The following is a 25098-nucleotide window of genomic DNA, read 5'->3' as shown; positions in this document are numbered from 1 at the left end:
ACGATGCCTAACACTCCTATTCTTTGCACTGGCTCAGCTTACAGCATTTCAGAGTGCACTGAAATATTTTCTGTTCCAGCCAGACAAGTAAGATGAATCTCAAGAAAAGTCTTGAAAGAAGTTAGGGGGGCACAAGCATGGTACCACATGTCCTCAGTGGTACCATTTCCTCATCTTACTCCACACCTTCTTCCTATGATTTGCATGATATCCCAATATATCCTCTTTTCACTGATGCCATAGCAAGATTTCCCCCCTTTCTTACAACAAGGCCTTTCTAATAGCGAGCCTAAAAACAAGATTGAAAGGAAAAGAAGAACTAAACATCTTCAAATAAAACAATTTAAATTATATTGTTCCTGAATATTTTTCCTTCCTTAAAATGAGAAAAAATCATGTGGAGAAGTGTATATACTGACTTGCATGCTAAGAACAAAAGAAAACTCTTACTTTCTGATGCTTGGCTCCACGGATATGGGCAGCATAAGCATCTGCCCCAGTACAAGACACATCACAAAGCTCACAGCGCAACTGATTCTGAGTTCCACGAGCAGAAGTACTGTTGTTATTGGTGTTCTGGGAAGCTTTTAATGCTGCTTCTTTCTTTTTGTGTTTCTGGCCTTCTAAGTGTTCTTTGTAAGTCTGTTAAAATAAACAAAACAGACAGAGTAAGCTTTGTACTGCTGGTTCATCATTCACGTGAATACATGTAATATAGAACATAGCATAAAACACGCATTTTACCTAAGAAATACCTCCTACACTGAACATTTCTGCTGTATGAGATGCTCTAAGGGATTAATAGGCCACATCTAAGACCAGAAAATTTTCTTCTCCAGCACCTGGATTCCACACTTAGGTAAAATAATATAGGTTTTTCTCCTCTAGCTTCTCAATTCCCCAATCAAGTAGTGGTCAACAGATATCACCACTGAAAACTTGATATGATCAGAAAATTGCAGTTTCTTGCATTGCACTTATTCTTGATTTTGAGCTTCCTTCAAACTGTAAGTGTATCCAGATAAACAGAAAAATCAACTTAAAGAAGGTAGTGCACAAATAAAGCTGTACTGAAAAAGAAATGCAGTTGTTGATATAAGCTTCTATATTAACACTGGCAATCTAGAGCAGACAGGGTAGGAAATAATGACAAGTTTACCTAAAGAAAAAGAACTGTTTTGCCAGACTGACAAATAAACACTCTGCATGACTTTGTATCTACTTTCTAGCCACTTGTACCCACTGTGACACTAAACGGGGAAGTTCGAACACAACGAAGAATACATTTTCAGGTTTACCATTCACAAAAATTCATGTACTTCCACAGCTTTCAAAACAGTATTTTCTAAGAAGTTTCCTATGTTAAAGAAACAAATAGAATTCCAAGGTTCAAATAATTCTGAAGTCACATGAAGCTTCTCTGTACAAGCTCAGGGGATGCATCTTTATGCCTTCCAAAAGGACCTCTCTATGATAGTACACCTTTTCATTTAATTATGCCTTTAGTAGAAGTATAGACTCAGGTCTTTAAAAATTAACAAATACTCTTGATTAGAGGGTTGGAGCACCCCTCCTATGAGGAAAGGCTACGACAGTTTTGTTGGTTCAGCCTGGAAGAGAAAAGGCTTTGGGGTGACCTAACTGGGACCTTCTAGTACCTAAAGGAAGGCTACAAGAAAGATGGAGAGAGACTTTTTATAAAAGCCTGCAGTGACAGGACAAGAGGGAATGGGCTTGAACTAGAAGAGTAGGTTTAGGTAGTAAGAAGAAATTCTTTACTGTGAGGGTGGTGAGGCACTGGCACAGGTTGCCCACAGAAGCTGTGGACGCCCCATCCCTGGAAGCGCTCAAGGTCAGGCTGGATGGGGCTCTGAGCAACCTGGTCTGTTGGAAGGTCTCCCTGCCTACAGCACACAGCTTGGAACTAGATGATCTTCAAGGTCCTTTCCAACCCAGACCATTCTACAATCCTGTGACTCTTAAGAGGGTCAGGTTTTTTAGCTGAAGAAATTATTAATCAAGCACAGTAGAATAAAGTATAGTAAAAGAATACATAATACAGATACCTGTGGTCCAGCACAGCTGATCTTGCAAACGTCACAGTAGTGGATCTGGGGCGGTTTGGGAGGCTGTTTTGGTTTCAGTTGCTTATTTTGGAATGGTGCCTTTTTAGTAAAGGTGGTCCCTGTCCATGCAGCTGTTGCAGCAGCAGCAGCAGCTGCTGCTGCTGCCTGTTTCTGTTGCTGCTGCTGCTGCTGTTGGTAATAGGACGATGCAGCTGAATACACTGCAGCTTCATAGCCAGAATAGGAGGTACCTGAAAAATTAAAATAAAAACAAATGTTACATCACCATATATAATGTATCAATTACATAACACACTAATTCAAATCATGTTGCATAACCGTCGAGGGGCAAGGCAAGATATAAGTAATTTACTGAGATCTTGTCAGGCAGTCTTGAATTTGGCTTCATGTTTCACAGTAGACAAATATACAGCCACCAATCATGTTGGAATATATTCAATTTTAGACACATCTTTGCAGATACACAGTTATGTTAGATACATCAAAGCATCCCTAAAGAACATATGAAATTTCCTGGTACATCTGGAAAGATTGGGTACGATGGAACAAGAATTTCAGCGAAAGATTTAGCAAAGGCCCCATGAACCAAGCAATCTTCCAGAACCAGATTTGCTGTTCAAGTTTCCTAATGGCAAGGACTGACAATATGCAGAGGAAGGGTAAAAAAATGAAGATAAAAGACAGAATGTCTAGTGCTATTACATCCTATTTCAGTGATTTAAGTTGTTTTGGTACAGAGAAGATGCTTTGGTCACTAACACCTGGCTACACAGTCCTTGATTTGTAGTTGAATAAATCAAGGAAATTAGGCTCTCTCTCAAAGAAGTATTAAAAGCCCTTTTTAAGCAGGAAACAAAAGAAAACAAAATGTTCAGGGTAGCTATAACATACCAGTTAATTACCATCTATGGCTATGAAGTTACCATATTTTCGTCTTTAACTATGTTTTGGATTCCTAATGGTTGAACAAGAGTCTTTTCAGCACACATTCTCATTCCATTTTGGGTCAGAACAACCCAAACTTAAAAGATTTATACTGAACTGTTCTCTCCTGTCTCTGTAACTGCACAGAGACACAACTGTAACCCTTCCTGTTTTCCTAGAGTAACATCTGTGTGGCTGCATTTCCTTATGTTTTATATCCCCTGTTTATTCCTTTTGACCTTAAAATAAGTCATGGTTCATGTAGCAATGCCAGCACTCTGTATACTCTCACATGTAACAGAACAAACACATAAGACATCAAACCTCTTTTAAAGATACAACAAAACATTCTGCCATTGTAATGACTGAACGGGTTGATACTTCTCAGCAGACTATGATGTAATCGAGCATGAACTGCTAAAATTCTGAGCCTCGAAAGCCTGTTCTGCAGCAACTGCAAAGATCCCAGCAACAAAACATGCAGAATTCTTACCAGAGTAAGTTACTGCTGTTGTGCTGTACGTCGCACTCTGAGTATAGGATGGAACAACAGTGGCTGCAGCTGCCACTGGCTGCACAGTCGAGGACACCGGATATATGGAAAATGTTGTTGTTGCTGGACTTGGGGTTGCAGGTTTTATAGCTGTCACTTGCCGTGTTTGCTGGGCTTGGGTGTACTGAGTTGCCCCTTGGCTATATCCTGCTTTAGGAGCTAGTAAGGATAGAAAATACAAGTGAACAAACATTGACATGTTTTAGCTGAGCAAAGTGCAAACCAAATTAAGGGAAAATTAACAATATGCTGGTGAACAAACGTGTAAAAAGTGGGTGTTTGTTTCGGGATTTTTGTTTCATTTGTTTTGCTTTTCAGTGTTGTACATTGGGTTGCTTTCCTGTCATGGGTATGCACTGTATACCATGTACCACACAATGATTTAATCACACCACAGCTCACAGTAGTAAGCCTCAAATTTATTTATTTATTTTTAACTGTGCTACCATGTTTTTAACATGATTGTAAACAAGTTTTAAAGAACCTTATTATCCAACACTTTTACTAGAATACTGTAAACCAAAGCACAGCTAAACGTTCCTCTTATTTCTAAGTGAAGTAAAAAAAAAACTAGGCAGGATTCATGCTTTGTAGCAATCATTATATGAATAATTAAAAAATTATATACATGAAGTAACTAGAGAACTAAAAGAGCATTTCTAAACAAGTTATCGTCTGAACACAACATTGATTATCTCAACCTACTTCAGCAAGGTTTGTAGACAAATCAGTAGGAACTTTGCCTAGAAGTATATTTTGAGTGTATTTAGCGGCAGTCCAAACTGCAGAGGCAGCTACTTATGGCAATGTCACAAGTGATGAAGTTCTAGGCACAGAAGACCCTTCTACATAGTGACAGAGATTACATGACAAAACTTAACAAAAACAACAAAAAAAAAGATAATGTGAAATAGTCAAACAACTATTTTTAAGGCTTAAAGTAGTCAACAGATTGTGAATAATAAGAGCAGCTTGAATCATGCCACCCACCTGTCTGGTAGTAGGACTCAGCCACTGACGGCTGCGGCTGGGCAGCAGCAGCCACGGCCGCCGCGGTCGCAGTTGGCTGCTGATAATATTGTTTGCTGTCATAAGCCACAGCTGGGGCGGTAGATCGAACATAAGAGTAGGAATCCTAAGGATTCAGAACAGAGAAACCACCTGTAGGTATACAGCTAGGGTAACAGAAGTCATCCGCAGAGTCGAATTAAGGAAGTATTGTCTTCTGGTGTACTCTTAACAGAATAAAAACTCCCCATCTACATGTACAGTATATACAAATAAATGCATTCCAGGAATTAAATGTTCTTTTACAGGTACTTCAAGACTGAAACAGCCCTAGTGGTCTTTTACAGACTTAATACACAAACTATCCTCATGATTAATCACTTTCTCTACCAAATTATTTTTGAAAAGCATCTACTCTCAATAGTTTTTAATGACTGTATCACATTCTATTTCTGTAAAATATTAAGAAAAAACCCACCAGAGATCTCTACAAAACATGAATTTCTACAAGGCCCAGTAAAGGCCCAGTTCTCAAGGGTAGAAACATGAATCTATATTGGCTTTAAAAATCTCATCATTAACAACATTTTTCTTGGTTATATTTTTTAGAGTATAAAAGTGGTACTTTTAAAGCTATCTTTACTTTTTGGTGTATCAACTAGTTCATTAGGGAACCATAACTAGTCTATAAAGGCAAAGCAAGTAGCTCATTTGACACCTTTAAAACTCAGTAGATCTCTAATAAGCTTAGAAGGGGATGACCTGGAAGCCGCTTTCTGCATGTACATGTGTTCTCTCATCCTCACCAAGTTTATGGTAAAGAACAAAGAATTGATTGACTGAGGGGAAGCAAAGCATGAACTACTAGACCTGAAATACACTAATGTATTAAAATTCTTTTTAATTCCAAGAAATACAACAACAAAATCTTTTTTCATCCAACCTGTGTAAACAGGAGTTATTTTACTTAGTTTAGGGGACTCTCTTTTTTTCCAAATGTATCTAACAACTGACCTCATAATATATAACAAATTGCAGAAGATGTACAAAAGAATTGAGAACATGCAGCAATAATATTGTCCTTTTAAGCAAACCAAAATGCTAATTAGAATCTAGATAATGTCTTGATAAGTTCAGGACTAAAAAATTGAAAAATTATTGCAAGAAACAAAGTATTTCAAGATTAAAGGGGACAGAGAGCAAAAGCCCTTTTGCAAAAGCCTGTATCCACAGAAGGTTAGGTAGGGACCTCAGAAGAGGATATCCAAAAACTACCTACAGGGTAGTTTATCTCCTAGGGCAATCTTCTATCCTCACAGGCTTGGTACTAGACTCCAGTGGCACCCAGGAATCTGACAAAGGAACTGTTTCTACCTCTACTGAAAATTTTTACTGGAACAGTCTTTTCAGCTACATCAGCTCCATGACCCAGTTTACTGCACACCAAGCCAACATCTAAGCTAACACAAGACAGTGCTTTTCTTTACAGCAGTAGTTCCAGAAAATCACTTTTTTTTTTTTCTTTCCAAACAGGCTTCCTCCTCTTAAAGTACCATTTAAAAATCACACAGCAGGAACCTACCTGGTAATTCTGTGTGGTGACAGGAGGTGGTGGTGGTGGAGCTTCTTGTTGCCGCTGTGTGTAGCCATAGTCCGTAGCTGTGTGTGCCGTGGGATACCCGCCATAGGCAGCAGCTGTGGCAGCAGCTGCCACGGCCACTGGGGCAGGCCTGGCCACCGCCACCGTGGCTGCAGCTGGGGCATAGGCTGCAGTGACCGTGTGTGCCGCCACTGGGGCCTGGTGGACAGTGTAGCTGGCAACTGTGGTTGGATGGGAATAGGCTACACCCGAAGCTGGCTGCTGGCTGTATGGGAGAAGACAGTAAGTAATTAATCCAATCTACAAAGCTGATGCCTACACATTTCAAAATCCCACATTTGATTAATACTTTGCCTGTTCTACAGACAGATCTGGAGCAGCCTTCTATGTCTGCACACTCTTATTTAATGGCTTTTATTAACCATCTTCCATCTCCATGAAAAAGGCCGTATCATTCTTAAATTTCTGTGGATGGACACATGGAACAGAATCACAGAATGTTAAGGCATGGGAAGGGACATTAAAGATCATCTAGTCCCAGCCTCCATGCCAGCTCCCACTAGACCAGATTGCTCAAGGCCAAGGCTGCCAGGGTTGAGACACCCACAGCCTCCCTGGGCAACCTGTTTCATCATCTTGCCACTCTCAGAGTAATGAATGTCTTCCCAACATCTAACCTACATGTCCCCTCTTTCAATTTGTACCCACTAATCCATGTTCTATCTCTACAGTTCCTGACATTTCATGCAGATGATGATTTACTTCATAAGGGGGGGGGGGCATTTGTGCTCAGTTTTCTCTAAGCAGTGGAACACAAGTCCTTCTTTCATTCAAAATAATGCAGTATTCTCAAGCTGTTACATTCTCCAGACTGGCAAGCGGTAAAATGCTTTAGTAGTTCTTCAACAAACTGACGCACCTGTCGAATTAAGAAAAATGCTACTTTTCTGTGAGAGCTTATTATTTACCTATACTAGCATGAAGCTTTTCATTACATCATATTCAAGCAATGAAATTTTAAAGACTTTCATGAAAATTAGCTTGGAACTGTTGTATTTACTTAAGATACACATATCTGATCTGGGACTTCTCCAACAGATGGTTAGAATTAGAGGAGCTGGCCTCACTTGCTTGAGCAGAAGTCCACTGACACAATACAAAGCATCAAAAGTGCAGACAATCATATCGAGCAAGAAAACTGCCCTGGCAATTTTCCAGGCACATGCTGAGACTAATCTGCCTCTCTAAAATTTGCAGGTAGGATGCTAATATGAGGCAATTTACTAAAAATCTGCAGATATTGACAGCAGAAATAAGAAATGATTGCTTCAAAGGTTTAATTACTTGAACAGAAACTAGAATTATTGTCCTGTACTGAAGTGTAACTCTGCATGATGTTGTCCTATTATGATGTAGAACTGCGGATTATGATTAGAAGCTTAGAATAGTTATTTTGACTTTTAAGCAAATAAAGTGAAGCAGGCAAAATAGCACTATCTGGAACAATGACAGCAAGTAGGGATTCAGTGATAATTCTGATTTTCTTGTACATTTCCTTCACTGTCCAATAATAGCTATATCTACATACTTTTAATTTTACAAAAGACATTTCCACCACTCCCTTTTGTTCAGTAATTTTTTATTACTTATTTTTAGAAAACCTGGTTTTGTTATTCAATTACAGCAGAACCCACTTACTTTAATAAATTAAAACACTCACAAACACACAAAATCCCCCCTCAAAACATTCTAACAGCAGAAACATAGAAAATTTTACTACTGATGGATTTATATGCCTGCACTCCACCTTCTTCCCATCATATGTACCTGGCTGCTGAAAAGACTACTTGCATTCTATCCAATTTTAATTCAGTTCTGAGTTGTACTTACAATAATGTTTGATGTTATTTTCAATTATTAGCCTAAGAGCAAAATGTGAAGACCTAAACCACTTTGATGTACCTCCCATCACTGCTTGCAACAACTCCTCCTCCCTACTGTTCACAGGAAAATTCTCTGTTTACGTAACAGGAGAAATTGGGCTCTATCACAAAATTCAGGAAGACTGTTTTATGATGGTAAATGTGAATGACAGACTATAAAATTAGGCCTCATTATGCATATAACTAAGAGCATAGAAGTGTAAAACATTCACAAAATCTGAGGTAACTATCATAATATATACCTACTAAAATGACATCAAACTGAGTAAACAGACAGCAGACTGTACAACTGACTGCAGTTGAACACACCAACAGTCTAATACTGCCTACAAAGTAAGCCTTGTTTCACACTATTCCCACTCTTAGTCTTCCCTTCACCCCTATACCAATCCTGGCTAAGCCCTCTTATTCCATCCTTGGTGCTAATTCTGGTACTTGTCAAGCCATTCAGTGCACTAACTTAATTTATTAATCTAGCAGAAAACAATGTGAGGATTTTCTGTTGGGGTCATACTATAGCATAGCAGAAATGTTAAGAAACACGGCAGCTTACAAAATAAGTCTGCTGAGTGTCAGAACCCATACAAATTACATATATACAGGGAAATGGGGGGGAAAAGGGAGCAGAAGACTTGCGCGGAAGCACTAGCTTGGCTTTTCCAATTTAATGAAACTGTATTTGTTACTGTTACAAAATCAGATACAGGGCTCACAACCGACTGCAAAGTAACAATACCAGTCAGTTTATCAAAGAAAATGCTTTTGTTCTCAGAATATGTATGAATAAAGATACTTGATAGTTTTCAGTATTTAAAATTGTGAAGAGATCATGAACATTACTAGCAGAACTATTACCAAGATTATGGTACAGACAATTGCATTTCTTGTGCAACTGTGCAGCAAAATTCCTTATAATGGCACAGAATTAACAGCCCAAATAATTAAGATTTCTAAGGCTAATACAGTTCTGTGACCATGTTTGTTTTAGCAAACCTGTTCCCCTTGCTTCTGCAACATCATGCAGAGCTAGTGATCGAGTTTGCAAGACTGCAAGTAAAGTCTGAAAAAAGAACTGACTGCTTCTTCATTTCTAAAAGTTGTGTTATATTATATAACAGAAATTAATGGTGACATCTCCTCTAAATTTGTGACATTCTTCTCTCCATGGTCTTACTGAAAACCTTTAACAGTAGGATGAGCAGACATTTTCATGTAATTAATTTACATAAAAATGTCCTTGTGCCAACTTCTTCAATTAACTTATAAGAGCTCTTATCCGTGTTTGGTGATTAGCGCTTCATCACGTTTCCTGAGATGAACTTAGCTCCTCCCAGACTATTTTGCCAAACTCACTATTCCACTCTTCCTTCATCTGTGCACCTATCTTAGTATTATCAGTTTTTCGTTAACTACAGATGGCAAGAACCTCATGCATCATTTCATACTAAGTTTCAGCTGTTCCACCCACTCTGCTCCAGACAACTGCTTTCCTTCCCAGCAGTCTAGCTTCCTCAGAGCAGATTCTTGTGAAGTTACCTGTGTACTGACTGTTTTCCTCACATCAAATAGCACACAACATGCCACACTAATATAAATACTAAATCACAACCAATCCCTCGTGAACTCCACTGCAGTTACTCCTACTTTATAGCAGTTCTTCTAGTTCTACTATCACCTCTACCAGCTCCTTCTCTACAATTCTTTTACTAATCTCTACCTTAAGCAGTAATTTTTCATACTGCACTGCATCAAGTATTTAATCTTTGTCTAGATAAATAAGACTCCAAAAGATCTAGGCACATCATCAAATTATTAGAGCACCAATGAAATAGAGTACGTCAGCTGAGCTATGGTAACAAACCACATGCATGTTCTTCACCACATCCCTCAACACAGTGGGGAAAAGGTGAATTTACACAAATTACTCTGTGTGTTCTGTGAGTTAATAATATACCAACGAGTACTGCAGGACTGCAGAGAAAGAAGCTAACTCATTGATGCAGCCACTTTTCTTTGTAGATCAATTCTTGTCTTCTCCAAAATAAATTCCAATATCCCTTATTAGCATTTTTGAGTCCAAGCTCTCTTCCAAAGACACTCGGTTCAATTTGCTTTATTAACTAGGAGGACCTTAAAACTCACAGAATAACTTAGGTTTAAACAAAGACTTGGAGGCCATCTGTTTTTACCCAGTCCTCAAAACACAGCTTATTTCAAAGTTAGGTCCTCAGGGCTTCGTCCAGTCAGGTTCTGATCATCTGCAAGAATGGAGACTACAAGGCTGCTCTGCACAACCTGTTCCAGCGTGTCACGGTTTAACCCCAGCTGGCAACTCAGCCCAATGCAGCCACTTGCTCATTCCCCCACACTGGAAGCAGGGGGGGAACTTGGAAGAGTATAAGTGAGAAAGCCTGTGGGTTGACATAGGCAGTTTAATATGCAAGGCAAAAGCCACACACACAAGCATAACAAAGCAAGGATCCAGACAGGATGGATTGATGGGCCAAAGCCAATCATATGAGGTGCAACAGGGCCAAGTGCTCGGTCCTGTCCTTGGGTCACAACAACCCCAGGCTACACTGCACAATTGGGGAAGAATGGCTGGAAAGCTGCCCCGTGGAAAAGGACCTGGGGGTGCTGGTCCACAGCGGGTGAACATAAATCAGCGTGTGCCCCGGTGGTGAAGAAAGCAAATGGAATCCTGGCCTGTATCAGCAATAGTGTGGCCAGCAGGACTGGGACAGTGATTTCCCCCCTGTACTCGACACTGGTGAGGCCATTCCTTGAATCCTTTGTCCAGTTCTGGGCCCCTCACAAAACAGTGAGGTGGAGCAGTATGTCCAGAAAAGTAGAAGGTGTTCAGCCATCTCAGGAAAGCCAGGTTTCATCACACAAAATAGTTACTTGGAAAGACAGACACCATCACTCTGAACACCACCCCTTTCCTCTCTCTCCCCCCAGTTTTATTGCTGAGCATGATGCTATACAGTATGGAATGTCCCTTTGGTCAGTTGGGGTCAGCTGTCCTGGCTGTGTCCCTTCCCAACCTCTTGTGCAACACCAGGCCCCTCACTGGTGGGTGGGCTGAGGAGCAGAAAAGGCCTTGACTGTGTGAAGCACTGCTCAGCACTAATGAACACATCCCTGTATTATCAGCACTGTTTTCAGCACAAATCCAAAACACAGCCTAATATCAGCTACTGTGAAGAAAATTAACACCACCCCAGCCAAAACTAGCACACGACATTTGAGTACCACGTCAAGAATTTTTTCCTTAGTTTATAAAAGCTCCAGTTTCAAAAGCAAATGAGCTCTAGACCAACACTTACAAAGGCAGACCCAGTTTCTGACCATTCAATTCAACATAACTCCATATAACAATTCTTACAGTGTTTAAATTCACTTTCAGAATAAATCATTCTTTCATTTAGGAAGTTATGGGTAGCTTCAAATTGTACTCTGCTGTACTACTGTTATACCACATCTTCCACCAGAAATTTTCAATCAAAAAGAATTTATTTTATTGATACGAGACCTATTTCTCTAGATGAACATAATAGTAACAGTGCTTCCCCATAAAGCTGACTTAATTTCTATTTTCTAGGAACAACACATTATTCCACGCTCATCTTCCAGTTCAGGTGTCTCTGTCACTGCATTCCATCCAGAGCCATTTACAGTGCACACACTGCAGCCAATTGTTCTACTCCAGGTTCTGTAGGTATACATTTCAGACAACTATAGAAGGTCATTTGCAGGACCTTACCCAGAGTGTTTTGTCTCTCCTTACCTGTTTTTAAACTTCCCCATCTATAATACTATTTTCCTCATCCTCTTTACTTCCTCTTCCCAAACAAGGTCCCCTCTATTCAGAAGTTTTACACCCCAGTGTATACTCAACTTGCCTTACCTTTCACATTCTAACCGAATAACTTCAAGGAAATGAGAGGTTAACTCTTTATTAGCAATATTGTATTACTGTGCATAAGTATTTTTTGTAAAACACCTTTAACTCAAATCTTTGAATAACATCTACAATAATTTCTACTGACACTAAAGATGGCAAATACCAATCTTTCTGTTGCATTAGTATCAGACAAGTGCCACATATTGTGAAATGCCACTGTAATACTAAACCTCCTAGGTAAGACTGACTGCAGTGAACTGTGACCATGTATCTCTCTCCACAGTAATCCCTAATTCCACGATAACCTGATTTTCTATGGGTGGGGGTGAGGAGCCACCCTGTCTCACAATCTTGCAGAATTCATCCCAGAGCAAAGGCCAAAGCAAAAATTGGCCTTGTCTACACTGCTGTCATGTGCACGATACTCCTTCCATCAAATGCAAGTCCCTTTTCTCAAAGCAGGTGTATGTTTTGCCCTGATACTTTGTAAGTTGGATATAAGAGTAATACAGCAGCTGTTTATATAGTATCAACAATGGACCCTGTTGTGTAGGCCCAGAACTGCCATTCTGAAACAGAGTAGTATGTTAAAATATTTTTCTTGTTTGCAAAATCTCCATTGCAAACACTGAGGCACCAAATAGTTACAAAGATCTCCCTCCCCAATTCTACACTACAAAATCAAATAAGCTACAGCATAGCTGTACAAAAACCAGTGTAATTCTAGGTAGACACTTAGCCAGTAAAATTATACCCTGAACATTTGGCCAAGATGTATTAAAATGTCAGCAACAAAAAGTCCACACTCTGAGAACAAACTCTCAAAAGAGAAGGTGTTAGCAATCACTACTCTGTATTTCTTTTTAAAATAAGTAGATTAATTTCATAATTCTCTTGGTAACTTTTATCTCTCTTGTCAAAAAGCAGAATATTCAAGCAGCAATTAATAATTTTTTCTGAACTGCCCAAAGACCTTCAGCAAGGAAATTGCAGCAGTGTTTCTGACATAAGAAAAGAAACACAGACTTTCAAAGCAGGGGGAAAAAAAAAAAAAAAAAAAAAAAAAAAAGCTGGCAGCGCACTTAAACAGTCAGAGGTTGTGGAGAGCAGAAATTGCAATTAATTCAATTTCAACAGCAATTAATGACATACAGGTGTCCACTTGGCAAAACATTGTTCTTCAGCTCCGAAACCAAGTGCTTGTCTAACTTAATAGCCATATAAGGTAGATTTGCAAACAAGCAACATTATTCCACAAAAAAAGCTTAGATAAGAACTTGTTAGATGGAATACAGGAGAACGCTTGTTAGTTACTTCCAGACAGCAATACTGAAAGAAGATCTCGATTACCAAAGAATGACACAGTATTAAGAGCAATTCTGAAACAAATATTGAATTCTCTTCTGCAATACACTTATGTCACATCTTTTTTCATTTCCAGCTACTGCCCTTTTCTAGAAAAAAGTGTGGAGGCATTTTTGTTAAAAACTAAATGGGAAGTAGAAAGCATTATTTATTTTTTTATGTTAGCAATATAAAGAAAACACAACATTTTGATGTAATGCTATCTATTTTGGCAGGTAACTGAAGATTGTAAGATACTTCATTTTCCACATTAAGATATTTGCTGAGTCAGTCATGCATTAAGAAACGTGATAATCCATCTGTAGCAGTTACTGTCAGAGGAATAATACATTTTCAGGAAAAGGCAGTCTACTTCCAAGTAAGATAGATAGCACATAAAAGGTATGTGCACAGGAAGCACATAAAAGGTTCCCTATAAGCCTTGCTTTTCATCACACTTAATTCATTTATTTGAAAAAAAAAGAATAAATTAACTGTTACTCATGTGCATATAACCTGCTCATCTTCAGCATACTACGGTACTAACAACCCAACACATGCACACAAAATGCTGCTACTATTCCAGCTCTGTTTAGGCTGGTGAACACTGAAAATTTTCCTTCAAGAGGCAAAGAGCACCTTCACTTTTTCAGCTTCAGTTTTCTGAACAGTGCTGTTTTGATAGAGAGTTAGGATCTGGCTTAAAACCAAACATGTCTCTACCCAAAAGACAATATTCCTCAGAAATTACAACTTCTTAAACATATTTCTTGCAGGGTTTTTTTTTCATTTAAAGAAGTGATTTCCATGCTATCTCAGCACAACATTTAAGCAAGTCTTAAAATAGTTCTTAAAATACGGGTATCTTAAATGAAACATTCCACTAATTAGGATCTATTTTTTGATTTGTACCTTTTAAGAACACTGGAACATTTTAGCATTAAGGAAACCATATTTGGTGACATCTAACTGCCAGGTTTCTCGAAGTTTCACAGATTATTCTATTAATAGCAGAATAGGAAAAAATACAGTTTTGTATTTCAGGAACATGATGATTGAAACAAGTGTGATTTAATTCTATAAAAACTGCTGGAGCAGTGCAATCTGCTACTGCTTCAGATCCTAACCTAGGAAGAGGCACTCTTGAATAACTGGTCAGATGAACTTTCAGATGTGCTAATGAAACATGGACAGAGAAAAGCAAAAACAAAATTAGAATTAACAGAAAAAAAAAAAAAAAGGTGAGTTTTATTCTCCTAAACACACTTGACAATAAACAGCATAAAATGCTGAAATGAAATACCAGTCTACAATACATTGTACTTTAGGAGTGACTTTGCCTCTGTATTTCTAGAGCCTGTCACTCACTACAGGCATAAAATTTTCAGTATTTGAATGTATCTTCTTAGAACTTTAAGGAAAACTATTTTTTCCTATTCTTACAATTTTGAGAACAAAACACTGCTCATAATGCAGTTCACTACAAATCCAGAGAGGCCTGAAGGCATGCAAATGTGTTATCCCCTCTTGAATTCTGCTAAATTTCAGCAGTAATGCATTCTATGGTTTAACTACATAAAGCCTTAAAAAGACAGGGTTTTGTAGCCATTTAGAGTTTTCCCTTCCTCTTCCTTGTTCTAAAAATTTCTTTGCATCATGCCATTACAATTCAGTGATTGCCACTAGATAGCTAAACCATACACTTATCAATAAGCCACCTCAAAGATGAGCAGCCTCATGTTTTCAAAACACCCTTTCTTCTTTGATAATCTATACATTTAGTCACACAACCCGATTTAAATCCAATCAAATTCTGCCATGTTTTGTTCACTGTACATACTGCAGGCGCCTGCATCAGTGATGCAATATATGCTCTGTATCGACCTCTCTTTGCTCAGCTGCACACAACAGACAGCCCATTGCCTATACTACTTTCTTTAAAAAGTTGATTTTTTTCAAGTCTATTCAACAGCCTTGAATGGTAACATGCAAAATAAAAAGAACTGAGCTTGAGAGGTTACATCTGCTTAAAAAAGGAGCAACTACTAACATTATCCCTGTCAAAATCACAGAATCAAAGAATGGCTGAGATTGGAAGGGACCTCTGGAGGTCATCCGAGGTCCAATCCCACTTAGGCAGCGTCACCTACACCCAGGACTATATCCAGACAACTTCTGAGTACCTCTGAGGATGGAGACTCCACAACTTACCCAGGCCACGTGTGCCAGGACTCAGTCATTCTCGTAAGAAAAAAGCACTTCTTCACTTTCAGAGCGAACCTCCTGTGCTTTGGTTTGTGCCCACTGCCTTTGGCCCTGGCACTGGGCACCACTGCAAAAAACCCTGTCTCTGTCCTCTCTGCACCCTTCCTTCATGTATTTATACTCATTAAGAAGATCCCACTCACCCTCCTCCAGGCTGAACAGTCTCAGCTCTCCCAGCCTTTTCTCATTAGAGAAATGCTGCAGACTCTTCAGCAGCTTTGGTGGGCCTCTTCTTGGGCTCTCTCCAGTATGTCCATATCTCTCCTGTACTGAAGCCCAGAAACAGACACAGGATTCCAGGTGTGGCCTCACTAGCACTGTGTAAGAGGGGAATGATCACCTCCCTCACCCACCTGGTAATACTTTGCCTAATGCATCCCAGGATGCCATTCCCCTTCTTGGCTGCAAGGACCCACTGCTGGCTCATGTTCAAGTCTGGTGTCCACCAGGACCCCCAGGTCCTCTTGCTTTCCAGCTGGGTGGCCCACAGCATATACTGGTGCATGGGGTTGTTCTTTCATACTGAACTTTGCACTCCCCCTTGTTGAACTTCCTGAGATTCTTGGCAGCCCTTTTCTCCAGACCTTTGAAGTCCCTCTGGATGTCACTGTAACCCTCTGGCACATAAGTCACTTCTCATCATTTTCTACCATGAGCAAACTTGCTGAGAGTACACCCTGCCCTAACATCTGGACCATTAATGAAGATGCTGAACAGAAAAAACGCTAAAATTGGCAAGTTCTCCATAAAATGAAAGAAACTTCGCTAGTATGGAAAACTGCACTAAATTGTTAAAACATTCTGTATTTCCTGCCTTAAGCTACTACTTTGCTTTTCTAGTACCAATAATGTAACTATACTTTAAGCTATCATTGTTGTATTTTAGCAGCAGACAAAATTTTACACATAATTTAACACCCTAGATTTAAGCCTGTAACCATCAATCCATTCTGAGGATACAACTACAAAGGACATAATTATACCATTAACAGAAAATCTTCTCCAAATGCTCAGTTCCTAAAGACAAGCACCTGCTGCAAATTTCAACTAGTTGGCAGGCTTCCCTCCTTAAAATGACAAAGACTTCTCTGACTGAGGCACCTTTCCTCCTCAATTATCACCTTCTCTGTCTCCCCATTGTAGCCCATCAGCTTCCCACAGCTCTGTCATATTCAGTGAAGTCTCTTCTGCTGAGAATGTGTATGCATCAAGATTGTGATGGAACTCAACAGAGCATGGGCCTAAAGTACTCAGAGCAAGCATTCTGAGTTTTTAGCTTCATCCTGTGGTAAAACTATGATTACTTTCACTGCCCAAGCATTTTAGGATAAGGTGCATGTAGTGTTAGGTGAATAAATGTTATCCTTAACATCAGTTTAAGTTTAGTAGTGCATAGCGTCTTCAGAAGAAAGTCCTACCCACCGTTGTCCTTACCATCCTGTTTTCACCAACACAAGACTGAACTATGTTTAGTGATACCTTAAACTTAGTCTGCTATGCCTGTGTGAATTACAGCCCAAACATCTCTGAAAGACTCAGTACTTTTCAAACCAGTATCTAGATGAAGAACAGTTAACTGGGGCAGATACTGAAGACAAAAGTAATTAGAAATACCAGCAAATGTGAAAAGAACACTCCACCCCCAATCAATCCTCAACAGCCAACTCATCCATGCACAGCAACTCACTTTCTTTTGCTGTTCTACACCACCTGAATATGCTGTAACATGGTGCACTACATTCGAATTCCAAACCAGCTGTAACTGAAAGAGTTCATCCAGATGGCTGTCTAGAAGATTGCATCTTAACCTGAACTCACAGGCACTGTGGTCTGCTCTGAACATGAACTGCTAAAATTGCCTTTATCTGTGACAGCTCACCACACTCAGTCATGCTGCTTGAAGGCAATTTAAAGTTAACAAATCATTCCTAACTACCCAAGCATCTCTGATCCATGTCCTGTCTCATTAGAGCAAGACACAGTATGAATATCACCAAGACAAAACTCACAATACTTAAAAAGGTTCTCCACCTTTTTAACAGAAACCAAAACCATAATACAAGGTTAATTGAACAAAACTATCACATTTGCACGCTTCTCTGTCCAAACATTACTCAATGCCCCTATCTCTCCATCAGCATTTTAATCAGCCAATTTGAGATTAAAAACTTAACAATGCCTCCAGCATTGAACCAAGAATGCTAACATTACCTTACATGTGAAAGACAAGCCAATATTAGGGTGTTAATTTCAAACTGAATAGACACACAGTGGCTCAGGTGAGGTACAGAGTATGCACACACACACAAAAAGACGACTAGTACCACCACATTCCACATTTATTTCAGGCTCCTAAACAGACAGATTAGTACAATCACTTAAATAAGTAACAAATGAGGTTTACATTGCATGCAGGTTTATAACCTTAGGCTCTAAAACCACCACGAGCAGAAAGCACAAATTGTAAAGGTCCTGTAATATCCAGAGAAATTTCCTGCATCAGTACTTGCATAATCTAATGCTTCTCTCAGTAAATCACGATATTATTACTGGGTAGTGCACACGAAGAATTTTAAATGAGTAGGATAGCAGGAAATTTTATGCAGCAACAACACTGAAAGGAAAGAGAATGCTTCTAATACATTATTTACAGGCTTAAGGGGCACTTAGCTCTTTTGCTGTCTTTGATTAAATACAAAACAAGATTTCAAGTATGTTTTATAAAAATTAGTATTTATGAACTAATAAAGACAGTAACCTACTCCTTATCTAGTCAATTGAAGGAACTTTACTGATTACACTGTTACAACAGTAAATATTATCAAGTTCTATGTGCCTGTCCTGGTTTTGGCCGGGGTAGAGTTAATTTTCTCCTTAGTAGCTGGTTCAGTGCTGTGTTTTGGATTTAGTATGGGAATTATGCTGGTAACACACAGACGGTTTAGCTGCTCCTCAGTAGGGCTCACTTTCAAGTCAAGAACTTTTCAGTTTCTTGTGTTCCGCCAGTGAGCAGGTGCACAAGAAGCTGGGTGGGAGCATGGTCAGGAGAGCTGACCAAACTGGCCAAAGGGATATTCCATGCCATAAAATATCATGCCCAGTGTATAAACTAGGGGTAGTTGGCGAGGAGCTACTGACCGCTTCTGGAGAACACGCTGGACATTAAGTCAGCAGGGGATCAGCAGTTGTGTTGTGCATTGCTTTCTTCTCTTGGGTTTTATTCCCCCTATTCCCTTCATTACTACTATTACTTTTATTAGTATTACTGCTATAATTCATATTATTATATTTATTTTCTTTTAACTATGAACTGTTCTATCTCAATCCAGGAGTTTTACTTTTTCGATTCTCCTCCCCATCAGGGTGGCTGGGAGGTAAGCAAGAGGCTGTGTAGTACTTAGTTGCTGGCTGGGGATGTTGGGTGCAGGGCCAGGAGCCAGACTTTGATGTTTCCTTGTGGGTCCTTTCTAATTCAGGATATTCTGTGATCCTATGATTCACTACTAATAATGCAAATTAGAATACTGTCATTTTTGCAATTCCGGAAGGGTTTACACCCGTCTACAACAAGTTTAGAATTAAATACAGAAACTTTCCTTAAAAGTGCCTTTCAGCTATTACTTAGTACAGCAGATTTTCTCCTTTGAGTCTTCTGAGTGGGAGCTCCACAACTGCGGACACCGAAATTCTAAGGGACCAGCTTATAAACAGAATGCTCCCACATCTTCATGAGCCCTGATGGGATTCACCCCAGAGTACCGAATGGGCCAGCAGCTATTACAGCAGTACCTCTCAAACATCTACCAAAGGCCTCGGGAGTCTGGGCAGGTCACTGCTAACTGGAAGCTTGCCAGTGTTATTCCCATTCACAAAGGCATGAGGGAAGAAAGAGGGAACTAGAGACTTAGTAGTGTAACCTCAGCTCCTGGAAAAATTATGGAGATACTAAGCCCTACTGGAAGGCGAAAGAATTGTTAAAAAACAATGCAATCATCTGTCACGGTCAACACGAGTTCACAAAGGGAAAATCTTGATTAACCAACATATCCTTCTATCATAAGGTCACTTGCCTCCTGGATGAAGGGAAGGCAGTGGATGCAGGTCTGGTTTGACTAAAGCTGCTAACACTGTCCCTCGCAGCATCTTTCTGACAAGTTGTCCAGCTGTGGGACAAGCAGGTTCACAGTGCTCTGGGTGAAGAACCTGCTCGATGGCAGCACTCAATGGGCTGTACTCAACGGTGCTACATCTGTCTGGCAACAAAGAGCTTGAGTGCATCATTAGCAACTTGGCTGATGATTCAAACTGAGAGGTGCTGTGGATCTTCTTGAGAGGCAAGACGCCTTGGAGAGGGATCTAGATAGACTGGAGCACTGGACAGTCATTAATGCAGTGAAATTTAACAAGTTCAAATGCTGGATTCTGCACCTGGAATGGGGTAATGCCAGGCACACGTATGAAGTGAGAGAGGAATGGCTGGACAGCTACAGAGGGAGATGTGGAGCTGACTGGTGCTGGACTCAGTGTGGGTCAGCAGTGCCTGGGCAGCCCCAAGGGCAAACCCATCCCGGAGCACCAAGAACAGCACAGCCGGCACAGAGAGGGGATGGTCCCGCTGGGCTCAGCCTTGGGGTGGCCTCAACGTGGGCTCTGCTGGGCCCTGCAGGTGGAGAAGGATGGCAAGGTCTTTGAATGTGCCCCGAGGAAGAAACGAAGCTGGTGGGAAGGCTGGAAGGAACTTCCTGTGAGGAGCAGCTGAGGACTTTGGGCTGGGCTGGTTTTGGGAGAAAGGGAGGCTGAGGGGTGACCCCACTGCTCTCTGCAGCTTCCTGAGCAGGGGGAAGGGCACTGGGAGCTGCTGAGTCTCCTCCCTGCTATCCAGGGACAGGACATGAGGGAATGGTTCAGAGCTGCACCAGCAGAGCTTTCAACTGGCTGTTAGGAGGCATTTCTATACAGAGAGGGTGGTCAAGCACTGGAACAGACTTCCCTAGAGAAGCGGTCGATGCCCCAGTCTGTCAGTGCTCAAAGGCATTTGGACAGTGCCCTTAACAATGTGCTTGAACTTGGCCAGCCCTGAAGTGGTCAGGCAGGTGACTGGACAATGGCTGTAGGTCCCTTCCAACTGGAAGAATCTATTCTATTCCTTGAAATTGAACAGAATCTACTTAGACTCTCTACTTTCTGATGCAGAGTTTAGGCTTTTTATTTTTTCAGCACGTTTCCAGATGAAGACTTAATATATTTTGAGATACTCATACATTAAGATATTACAAGGAAGGTGTGTACGCTAAAAAGAATTTCACAATTTTTTTGCACCTAGCTGAACTAAATGCTGAAATCAATAAAATTCTGATTATTATCATTAGGGAGCACTGAGATCATCTAAAGTTGCAGACTAATATTCTTCTAACATACCAGCATTTTTCACAATCATTTTAGCAAGAGAGAACCTTTAAAAAAGTGACTGATATTGCGTTTATTATGAAAATTTCTGTTTATTGCTACAAAAACTACAGTGGCAGGACTTCTAAATGGGGTATGTATAAAGAACTAAAGACTTCAACTGCAAGTGTGATTTGCTCTCCTAAAACAACTTGATAGTTTGAGCCACTTTAAAAAAAATCCATAGATTAGTTCAGCATCCAGAAACACCTTTCATTTTTTAAGATTTGTGCGGCTCACCTATGTATTAAGTATGTAGAAAAACATCTGTTTATCTATTGCCCTGGTTTCCAAGAACACAATGATTTTTTTTATTCTATGAACGGTCACTTCAAACACTGGGAAAAAACTTAAAAGGACTTGTTGTAATATTAAATCTTACCATCTTTCCCTGCCACCACCATCTCCTTCTCAAATATACAGGAGGGGAATAAATGTTTTGTAGCACTCTGTAAAAACACTAGTACGAGCCTACCAAATCTGCTTTGTGAAAGTAAGCTGCCCTTCAGATATTTTAAGTGACTCTTGTGTTTTCAGCTCAAAATATTAAATTCCTTCTTATGAAAGGAGTACTTAAACACTGATTGCCGTGTCTCTTCACTTCCAGATGTGGTAAATACACAAAAGGTTTATAGGATGTAGAGTCTTTAACTGATAGGCAATTAAATAGTATCTTGAATTTATGACAGTGAAGGAAGAAGGTTCTTTTGATCTGTTTTTCATTTTCTCAAAAACCCACTTAGGATCAACTATTGAACTTCAATGTTATTCCAACTATATAACTTCAAATGAGTTGTTCAGGATCTTTAGTCTAAGGATCACCTCAGCTCCACAATAAAACATGAATTTAAAAATTCATCTGCCCTTCAAAACTGCAGACATATATCTTGGTTTACTATTCACTTAATTCTTATACCTAAAAAGAAGTTATATATATATGTCCTATATATTCACTATAACTGTCACGTAAAATGTAAACACATACACACACTGTGAGCATTCAAAGGAACTAGAAGATTAGCTAAATTTAATCCCCTATTAAACACCAGAATAAATTAAATTCAATGTACTTCACGTCCATTTTCAGGAAAAAAACAACAGGAAAAACAGACTCGGAGTTATTCCAACACCTTCACAGAAGTGTACATTCCTAAAATAGGTATGCAATTTTTATTAGCTAGTAGCACACATCCGCATTTGTTTGTTAATAATCTCTGATATACTTGCTTTATTCTTTTAGTTTTTTTCTTATTCACCACAACTTAGGCACTGAAGAAGGTCTTTATGAGAGATTTATGGAATGACCAATGTAAGATTCAAATGTGCACTTTAAGGTGTCACTCCAACATGAGCCAATTGCAAAGATGTTCCTGACTGTATTTAGCAAATTAAGTAACATGATGTCACAAAATGCAATGTAATATATGCTACCAATTACTTTTTAACAGTCTGGCCACAATTTAAATGAAAAAAATGACAAATATACAAAGAGTGGTGGCACTGTGTCTATACAAGATCAGTAGTGATAGATCTATCCAGACAGATAGGACACAGGTATGTATACTGTTTACACAATCATGGGTCCTCAAGTTCCACTAGAACACTGCTCCTGGTCTTAAAAATCGGAGTAGAACACTTTTTTAAAACGGTACCTGTCCCTGAAAGTAGCTTCTCGACTTTTTCTCAGACACATTAATCATAACATTACTTCAATTGGATTAAGTCCCCTGTATTTCCCGGTGCTCCATCTCTTCCTGATCCAACCAGCCTGCCTTAGGTTGGTTTCCAACCCATGTCAGAAGGGATTCTGTGCTCCCACAGTGACAGCAAAGCCTTGGGGAGCGAGGCCTGTGTTCCCCGAAGCTGAGGCAGGAGACGGGCCTGGGGGCGGCACACGGTGACTCGCCGGTGCTGCTGACTGACTGCAAGTGGCCATTTTAATCTAAGGGCCCGGGGACCCCATGCTGTGGCTGATCATCCCCCTCCTTCTCCGCGGTGCCCAGCCCCACCTCCCACCCCCAGGCATACACGGAGATAAGAACGCACGCCCGCGGGCGCGGCAGGAGGGTCCGGGCACAATCCACGGCAGGGAGCAAGGGGCGGGAGTTGTCCGGGGTCCCGGCCGGGGAGAGGGGGCCCTGGGGGGGCACGGGGGGGTCGCGGCGGTGCTTACCTGTACTGGGCAGCAGCCCCGCTGTGGGTGAATCCAAAGTAGTTGCCGGTGGCCATTTTGGCATCTTCCCCCAGCCGGCTGGGCACTGCGGCGGCGGCGACCGAGGGGCGGCGGGCGGCCGGGGCCATGACAGGAGGCCCGGCGGGAGGAGGCGGTGGGGAAAGAACGGGACACACAGAGGGACAAGGGAGAGAGAGCGCGGGAGCGCCGGGTCAGACTCGGCGCCTCAGGAGCGACCCCCGCCCGCCGCCCTCTCCCCAAGCACGGACACGCCGAGCACCGCTACTCACCATAGGTGAACGAAACTACCGGGCATATGGGAATCATGAGTCCGGCCTGGCAGCGACGGCGGCGGGTGAACTCTCAACTCTCCCCCCCTCCCTCCTCCTCCGCTCGCTCCCTTCCCCCACCCACCCACCCACCGACGGCGACAACGGCGAAGTGCGGCCGGGCCGGCTCCGCCTGCGCAGGCGCGGGATGTGCGCGGAGGCCGCTAGGAGATGTAGTCCGGCCGTGGCACGGCTCCCGCCCGATGAACTGGGAGCCGCATCCGCCGCGGGGATCCGCGTGCGCAGGCGCGGGATGTGCGCGGGGGCCGCTGAGAGCTGTAGTCCCGCTCGCCGGCCCATGGGGAGCCGCGCTCGGGGCAGCCTATAGAATATACATACACATACAGACGTACATATGTATATATGACATGTAGACTCCCGCCGTAGCTCCTGTGTGGTTATTGCACATGCGACAGTGGTGCAGCCTCACCCACACAGGGCCATTCATGTGACTTTTCCGGAAGCCAGCAGTCCGTCAGATCACTCCTGTAGAGCGCTGGGCAGCACACTGCGGCCAGTGCAGTGACCTCCCGACCAAAGGCATTGAATGAGCGTCCGTTCCCCATGGCTCTGCCCCGCCTTCCGGCAAATCCTTCCCTCTGAGCATCAGATGTCCCCCAAAACTCTGAACAAAGCAAAACTTAAATGCTTAAATACTTCAATCCCATTTATGTATTTTGTCTGTGCTACAGTGTGCATTATTCCTAAACTAATGAAGGCTTATAAAACACTTCTGGATTAAGTAAAAAGTATCATTTTGGAAGTATTTGTTTACTGTAAGCCAAGCCTATTCAAAACATCCCTGCTTGGGATGTCCTCCTGCAGTCCTCACAAAGGCAGAGGGTTCCCATATCCCACAGTAGCTGTGATCATAGGCAGTAAGACTGCAAAGATATTATTGTTCATAAAATGAGAAGAGGAAAGTACTCTCTCATCTAAAACATTATTGCAGCTGCATATGAAGCACAACTACTTCCGATGCCAAACATCCTTGCCAATTCATTGAACTAATTAGTTTGTCAATATTATTAATTTTGCATAGGAACTGAATATTACTGTACCTCCTGTTCATTCTTATCCTAATCAAGCACAACAGTAAAAGGAATCTGCTAGGTTCTACCCAAAGTGCTTTTCTGGGAAAGAAAGTGGCTACTGGGTCAAGATATTTAATTGCTAGAGATTAGAAAAGAAAAGCCTTACTCCAAAGTTCTATGTGACAGTACTTGAGGACTCGACAGAAACCTTCTGTAGAAAAACTTAGAGGATACAGCCTCTGCCATGAAAACCTCAATTGACTCAGGATATGCAAATTATACAAGAGATATATAATTGATATAGATATTTACAGCCTTATTTTTAATGAAAATTGTTCATAATTAGACCACTGGATCCTGATGTTTGGACAAGAAGACAACAGAAGGGGTTTTTGTTCCACTGTCTTTCAAGTTTTTTCAGTTATAAGTCTTCCAATATACTGATAAATAGACAATATTCAGTACACATTCCATTAAAAATATAAG

General features: G+C 40.9%; 1 protein-coding gene and 1 non-coding gene across 4 annotated transcripts in view; both read right to left on the bottom strand.

The window, feature by feature from the left end:
* The window catches only part of ZFR (zinc finger RNA binding protein), a 46831-nt gene extending 23185 nt beyond the window's left edge, over positions 1-23646 (bottom strand). For all 3 annotated transcript variants that reach the window (XM_039567508.1, XM_039567509.1, XM_039567510.1), the window contains exons 1-7: positions 23540-23646; positions 23250-23334; positions 6155-6437; positions 4555-4699; positions 3505-3723; positions 2067-2317; positions 451-642 (exon numbers count right to left, since the gene is read on the bottom strand). In XM_039567508.1, coding sequence (XP_039423442.1) covers positions 451-642; positions 2067-2317; positions 3505-3723; positions 4555-4699; positions 6155-6437; positions 23250-23334; positions 23540-23576 — 1212 coding nt within the window. In that variant the 5' untranslated portion in view covers positions 23577-23646. The remainder of the gene's footprint in view (positions 1-450; positions 643-2066; positions 2318-3504; positions 3724-4554; positions 4700-6154; positions 6438-23249; positions 23335-23539) is intronic.
* Positions 9023-9160, bottom strand: LOC120411579. Its single transcript, XR_005603984.1, has one exon. It is a non-coding gene; the product is annotated as a small nucleolar RNA SNORA66 (small nucleolar RNA).
* Positions 23647-25098: the final 1452 nt, after the last annotated feature.

Source organism: Corvus cornix, chromosome Z (genome assembly GCF_000738735.6).
Source record: "Corvus cornix cornix isolate S_Up_H32 chromosome Z, ASM73873v5, whole genome shotgun sequence".
Taxonomy (NCBI): Eukaryota; Metazoa; Chordata; class Aves; order Passeriformes; family Corvidae; genus Corvus; species Corvus cornix.
The sequence above is the reverse complement of the archived record's forward strand: the minus strand, read 5'-3'. Positions and strand labels throughout refer to the sequence as shown.